We start from the raw sequence: 7,530 nt of genomic DNA, 5'->3' as shown, positions 1-7,530 counted from the left end.
GCTTTTAGATTAGCACTGACCAGGGCCGCTGCAGAGGTGGGTAGTAACGAGTTACATTTACTCCATTACATTAACTTGAGTAAGTTTTTGAAAAAAATTATACTTCTAGGAGTAGTTTTAAATCACAATACTTTTTACTTTTACTTGAGTAGATTTGTGAAGAAGAAACTGTACTCTTACTCTGCTACATTAGGCTACAATGAGCTCGTTACTTTTCTTTTTACCTCTTTGGTATTCTACAAATCAATTTTAATGTTTTATTTTGACAGAGAGAGAAACTTCGTTAAGGCTCTACCACGTGACTGTGTTTCACCAATCAAACATAGTTGTGCAGCTCGTCACGTTACCATACTCAATCTCAGCGGCGGGACAGGTTAGTTAGCAAAACAAACATGTCAGAATCAACCGTCGGCAATGCAGACACAAACGAGGAGGAAAACCCGCACCCCTGGCCTCATATTCAAAGCATGTTTACCTTATTAAAAGTGAGAGAGAGCAGCTACATTATGAGGTGTCTTCTGTGTCTTCCAAAGCAAACAGACATTTCAGCATTTAAAAACTCAACATCTAACTTGAGGAAACATGTAGCGGTAAGTTTCCTACATTTTTTTTGTTTGTTTTGAGGAATGTTTGTAACCAAACCAATCATGAGCACAATTCACTTCCATAGTAGGAAGAAAATACTATAAAAGTGAATGGGGTTTATTAACGGTTTGTTTACAAAACAATATGTAAAATTAAACTGTTAGCAAAAACCTGAGGGGACGCTTCTGCAAGTACCTGAGTGGCCCTGACCCTAACAGATGTAATCTCAATCTAAACTTTTGGTAAAACTTGAGAGCCCTGTGTATATATGTATATACACTGGCGATCAAAATTAGAGAACAATTTATAAACAATCAAACAATTCTGAAATAATGTCATCTTCACTGCTCAACAGTTGAAGGAGTTTTTGTCCTGTCTATACCATGCTACCAGAACAACTTTTCCACAAATTAACTAAGGCATTTAAAAAAAAAAAAACATTATTTTGCTGAAAACACACTGATCAAAATTAGAGAACACTTTCAGATACCTCCCAGTTATTGGTGTTAATCTGGCACCTGGTGCTAATTTCTTTGATTATCTGTCAACCTCTATTTAACTGGCAGCCTAACTTACAGTTTCACTGACTATGCAAGATGGTGGGCCATTCTAAAGTGACTGAAAGCCTCCAGCAGCAGGTTGTCCAGATGAAGGCCAAAGGGATGAGCCTATCAGCCATAGCAAGACAAGTTAGTCGTTCCAAATCACAAACTCATTCAAGTCCACAAGGGAGGACAGGATACTGTGGTGGATCTCAATGGGCAATCGTTTCCACACTGCAGCTGGAAATTCAGCGCTGAACAGGGTAAGGATCTGTCTCGTCATAGTGTCTCAATGTTTGAGCATTTGGACTAAGAGCCCACTCTGCAGTGACCAAAACTATCATTAGCAGAAAGAATCCAAAGGCTAGACTAAGCATGTTGTGTGGACAGAGGAGAACTGATCCAAAGTTCACTTCAGTGATGAAAGCAAGTTAAATTTATTTGGGTCCGATTGGAAACATTATGTTCGATGACCAACTGGAGAAAGACTGAACCCAAAGTGTGTAAAGAAGTCAGTGAAAAGTGGACGGGGAAGTGTCATGGTTTGGGGCATGTTTTCTGCAGCAGGAGTTGGGCCTCTTATACAGCTACATGGCAAAGTGAATGCAAATGTTTATCAGAACCTTCTTCAACAACATATGGTTCTTTCCCTGCGTTCATCACCGAATCAGCCCGCAGTGTTCATGCAGGACAACGCTCCATGTCACACAGCAAAATGGGTAAAGCACAGTTCCTTGATACTGAAAACATTGAAATAATGACATGGCCTGCCCAGAGTCCTGATCTCAACCCAATAGAGAACCTTGGCGACAAAGTTAGAGCAGAGGCCTGTACACTTCCAATTAATTGCTGACTGTTGTAACCTTCAGAAAATTTTGATGTAATCTTTTTCCATGCTACAGTCATTGTTTGTTCTCTAATCTTGATCAGTGTGTTTTCTGCAAAATAATGTTTTTTGTTTTTTTTTTAAATGCCTTAGTTATTTTGGGGAAAAGGTGTTCTGGTAGCACGGTATAGACAGGTCAGAAACTCCAACTGTTGAGCAGTGAAGATGACATTATTTCAGAATTGTTTATAAATTGTTCTCTAATTTTGATTGCCAATGTATATACAAATTTAAAGTCTCTTTTAATGTCTTGATCTCCCTGTAGCCTCACAGATTGTGTTTTATCCACAGAGGGTTCACCCCAACAAACTGGCAAAGTACACAGACTTAATAGAGATCCACAGAAAGCACAATTCCTCCTCTTCTGGTGATACTCTTGTAAAAAATGCAAAAATACCAGCCTTCGCTGCCCCATGGCGGGTAACACAAGCAACGCTTGAGAAGCTGGTGCTAAATTTTGTGCGTGAGGCCAACCAACCATTTTCTGTGGTTGAGATGCCATACTTCAAGACTTTGATAAAAACCATGCAACCTCATACAGTAATGGCAAGGAAAACGTTATGCACAAGAATACAAGAAGCTGCAAAACACAAGAAGAGCAATTATCATCAAAAAGCTGAGTGCTGTGAACTATGTTGCTACCACAACAGACAACGTAGCTACTTAGGTGTCACCTGTCACTGGATAGACAACACCTCACTGGAGAGGCACTCCGCTGCATTGGCTTGTAGACCTGTCAAAGGCTCGCACACGTTTGATGTCCTTGCAGCTGCATTAAAGGAAATACAGGGGAAGTACCAAATCAGGGGAAAAAGTGACCAGGACGACAATAGACAGTGGCTCAAACTTCCTAAAGGCCTTTAGATTGTATGGTGAGGAGAAAGTGGAGGAAGCCACCAATGTACAAGAGGACAGTGACTCTACCCTTGATGATGCAACAGAAGATCAGAGTGAGTCAGAGGTGGAGTATCAAGATGTGGCTGCTATTCTGAATGGCAACACAGGCCTTGAGTACCAACTTCCAAGGCACCAAAAGTGTGCATGCCATCTCCTCAATCTTCTATCCACAGTTGATGCCACTGCTGCAGGAGGAGTACTTTTTTACTCTTACTCAAGTAATTATTTGGATGTCTACTTTTTACTTTTCCTTGAGTCATATTATTCTGAAGTAACAGTACTTTTACTTGAGTAAAATTTTTGGCTACTCTACCCACCTGTGGTTGGCTGATACAAATGATAGTTGGGCAATCACTGGTAGTGCCCCAACACCTAATCCAGTTCTCCCCATAACTAATATTTACTTTACAAAGTTAGCAAAATCCAATTCAAACTATACAGTGATAATAAAAACAACTTTGAAAACTTTAAACTTAATTTTAACTCTTGTTTTTATTAGATTATTAAATTAAGTACTAAACGTTTTTCAAAATCAAAACATTCTGTAACAAGTTTAATTTATTCCACTTCTATAAAACCTTTTCCTTTTTTTTAAGAAAAAAATAAGAACTGTCATTTCTCAATTAATTATTTAACCAAAGACAGTATCGCCCACTATCGCAGAACATTATATAACCGTGTTTCTTTTTTGCCACTTTTCAGAAAAAAAACCCTGGTTTGGGCATGCTTTGTGTAATTAGCTAATATTGGCTGGGATAGTATGTTGTTATTTTAATTGCTAACTGCCTGTCAAGAGATAGGTCTGATTTGGGGAACTTGAAGACTAAGACGGAGCAGGGCTTGTGGAGGGTAAAATGAAATTAGCCATAGCCTTTGAATCACAAGCTGCAGCACTAGGCTTTACGTGTTCAGTTGTAACGGCAGTTGAATAAAGTGTAAAAAATTTTGTTAGCTGCTGCACAACAATCATAAATTGAAAAAAGTAGACAAACATTCAAAATAAGGCAGTATGAAGCTTAAGCCCAAATTAATCAAATCACATGTGTTCATGGAAATGTGTAGTCCAAATGTGACCCTAATGTGGCCCATGCAGTAAATAGTAAATATGGCCCAAATAGTGCCAAACAAATGTGTGCCAATGCTGGTAAAAATGTGACTTCGACAAAGGCTAATCAGGGTGCAAACAAAATGTGTGTATCTGATTGGAACATTGTTTTGGTTTAAAAAAAAAAAAGATTGCTCCAACAACATGTACTGTAGTAAAATCATATCCACTGGTTAGTGGGCAGACTGCTTCGCCAGTTAGACTGCTTCACATGACTCTGAGTGATATTCCAGTGTTGGACAGTAACGAAGTAAATGCAATGTAGTTTTTTCGTGTATTTGTACTTTACTGAAGAATTACCATTTTTGGAGACTTTTTTTCCACTAACTTCTTTTTACAACTTGTTTGTTGATTAAGCAAGAGTTCTCTTGTAAAAATTATAAAAAGACATTATAGCCACATTAAATCATAGTACTTTGGATACTTAAGTACATTTTAAGGCAAATAGGTTTGTACCTTTACTCAAGTAAAAGTTTAAAGGGAGCACTTTTACTGGAATAATGTTTTACAGAGTGTATCTACTTTAACTCAAGTACTGTACATGGTTTGTGCAATTTTTTTTTATTTTAGGAATGTAGTAGGTTGGTAGATTGTTACTGGCTAAGTGCAAGTTCTGAACTGGTTGCTGCTGTTGTAACAAAACAATTTCCTGTAAAGAATTAATAATTTTATTTTTTTAACCATTTGGTTTGTAATCGGTATGTGTTAATAGATATCTGTGTCCTTTCGCACAAGCATGCACAATGTATTGTTAAATATTTATTGTCATTATGAAAAATTCTATCTTATTTAACCATTTAAAATGATCATTAATTTACACTATAAAAAATTAAATTATCTCTCTCTGCGGGCAAAACATTCAAACTAAAGAGTTTTCATGTTTCCTAATTTAAACTTTAAAGAAAAGTGTGTAGAAAAAGCATGCAAGAGTCAAACGGTTAGACAGTTGATGGTTGGAGGAATAAGCTTTAATAAATATAACGATAAATTTGACTTTATTTTGCCGATTGCTTCGTTATATTCAGCAGTTGTTGTTGTGTTAAAATATTATGTGATGGTTAGTTAGTGATATTTCAGCAATTTGGCAAGCTAGCATACACCTTGCAATTGCAAAAGTTATTTGGGCAGTTTAGCTCTCTTCATCTCTGGTATTTCAGGGAAAATATTTAAAAATAAATGTTTTTGTAGAGAAATAGGCTGAATGAAAATTGCTAGAAGCAAATAAGGAATTCAATTTGTATCGATCTACCTGTATGCCATATTCTTTCTTAGTATTTCAATTTTGTTAATGTCAGATTTGCTCTCCTTTGTTCATATTTCATTCAAAAATATGTTTGAATTGATCTTGCATTGAGAAGTGATTAAGGCCAGTATCAATGGATCAATTTAAAACTGTTTTATTTAAATTTTACTTGTGATGCACTGTGACATCAAATCACGTATTTGTACTGATGGTTTGAACATTAATCATGAAAGGAAACATGCATGATTAGTTCAGCTCCCGAGTCTTCTGGTAAGCTTCTTTTTCATTCATTATTTTTCACCTAACAGGAACAGTCAGTTTGGTATAGGATACATACATTAGTTCATAAGTCTCAGATGTCTTTACTTATATTTAGTGAATTCCTGCTACACTGACATGCATTCTAGTCTGTAATTGGTTAACTCATCTTAGTATAACATAACAGAAATATTACAAATATAATTATAATGTATTTTGACATTTGTTTGTATAGTTGGTTCTGAATTTAATTTCGTTTATGCATAGTTTTCTTTTTTTTTTACCTTGACATTCAATGTAATATGTTAACCCAGCCATTAGGGTTGCACAAGCCAGTGCACTCTTAGTGCTGGTCCCAAGCCCGGATTAATGGGGAAGGTTGCTTTAGGAAGGGCATCCAGCATAAAACATGTGCCAAATCTAATATGCGGATCACGAATCAGAATTTCATACCGAATCGGTCGAGGCCCGGGTTACCAACGACCGCCACAGGTATTGTTAACCAACAGGGTACCGGTGGAAATTGGGCTACTGTGAAGGCGAGTAGAGGTTAGGGTGGGCACTTTAAATGTTGTGACTATGACTGGTCAAGGGAGAGATGTAGCTGAAATGATGAAGAGGAGAAAGGTAGGTATGTTGTGTGTTCAGGAGACCAGGTGGAGTAAGGCCAGAAACATTGGCGTGTGGATGGAAAGAGAAATGATGTAGGGTTGATTCTAAAGGAACCATTTAGTAAGAGTGCAATGGAGGTAAAGATAATTTCTGATAGGGTGATAATCGTGAATCTGGAAGTTAAAGGGGTGAAGATAAATGTCATCAGTGCCTATGCTCCACAAGTGGGTTGTGAGAGGAAAAATTCTGGAGTGAGTTAGATGGAATGGTAGAAGGTGTACCTAGGAATAAATTATTAGTGATTGGGGCAGACATTGATGTAAGTGAAAGGGAACAGAGGTGATGAGGTGATGGGTAGGTATGGTTTTAAGAAGAGGAATGTGGAAGGGAAGATGGTGGTAGATTTTGCTAAAAGGATGGAAATGGCAGTGGTGAATACTTATTTTAAGAAGGAGGAGGAGCATATAGTGACATAAGAGTGGAGGAAGGTGCACACAAGTGGACTATGTTCTATGCAGGAGACGCAACATGAAAGAGATTGGAGACTGTAAGGTGTTGGCAGGGGACAGTGTAGCTAGACAGCATTGGTCGTCTGTAGGATGGTTTTGGAGGTAAAGAAGAAGAGGATGAGAGTGAGGACTGAAGGAGGAAGACTGTAGTGTGAGGTTCAGGGAAGAGGTCAGATGGGCTCGGTGGTGGTGAAGATGTGCTGGATGATTGGGCAACTACTGCAGAAGTGATAAGGAAGACAGCTAGAAAGGTACTTGGTGTGACATCTGGAAATAGAATGAAAGACAAAGAAACATTGTGGTGGAATGAGGAAGTGCAGGAGAGCATAAGGAGAAAGAGGTTGGCAAAACAGAATTGGGATCGACAGAGTGATGAAAAGAGTAGGCAGGAGTATAAGGTAATGCAGCAGCAGGTAATGAGGGATGTGCATATGAGGAGCTGTATGTGAAGTTGGACACTAAGGAAGGAGAAAATTATTTGTATCGATTGGCCAGGCAGAGGGACAGATGGGAAGCTGGGAAGGATGTGCTGCAAGTTAGAGCAATAAAGGATGGAGAAAGAAATGTTTTGACTAGTGAGGAGAATGTGTTGAAGATGGAGGGAATATTTTGAGCAGCTAATAAATGAGGAAAATGAGAGAGAGAAAGAGAGAGAGAGAGCGAGAGAAGGTTGGACGGTTTGGAGATTGTGAAGAAGTGGATAGGATTAGTAAGGAGGAAGTGAGCAGTGATTAAGAGGATGAAGAGTGAAAAGTCGGTAGGACTCGATGACATACAGGTAGAAGCATGGAGATGTTTAGGAGAGATGGCAGTGGAGTTTTTAACAAGATTGTTTAAGAGGATTTTGGAAGATGAGACCATGCCTGAGGAATGAAGAAGTGTGCTGGTACCGA

The 7,530-nt window shown here is 38.2% G+C and overlaps 1 protein-coding gene across 2 annotated transcripts; it reads left to right on the top strand.

The window, feature by feature from the left end:
* Positions 1-287: 287 nt before the first annotated feature.
* LOC124375513 lies at positions 288-3,275 on the top strand. 2 transcript variants are annotated; one of them, XR_006923700.1, is made up of 3 exons: positions 288-373; positions 534-590; positions 2,305-3,275. XR_006923700.1 is itself a non-coding variant. In XM_046833939.1 (2 exons), exons 1-2 carry the CDS (start codon positions 393-395, stop codon positions 2,875-2,877), a joined length of 771 nt encoding a protein of 256 aa, XP_046689895.1. In that variant the 5' UTR covers positions 288-392; the 3' UTR covers positions 2,878-3,275. The 2 variants fall into 2 exon arrangements, 1 of the variants encoding a protein (XP_046689895.1); XM_046833939.1 differs by having other exon boundaries at positions 288-590.
* The last annotated feature ends 4,255 nt before the right edge of the window (positions 3,276-7,530 follow it).

The sequence above is a fragment of the Silurus meridionalis genome, chromosome 21 (assembly GCF_014805685.1).
Source record: "Silurus meridionalis isolate SWU-2019-XX chromosome 21, ASM1480568v1, whole genome shotgun sequence".
In the NCBI taxonomy this organism is placed as follows: Eukaryota; Metazoa; Chordata; class Actinopteri; order Siluriformes; family Siluridae; genus Silurus; species Silurus meridionalis.
Note: the sequence above shows the minus strand (reverse complement) of the source record. Positions and strands in the feature narration are given on the sequence as shown.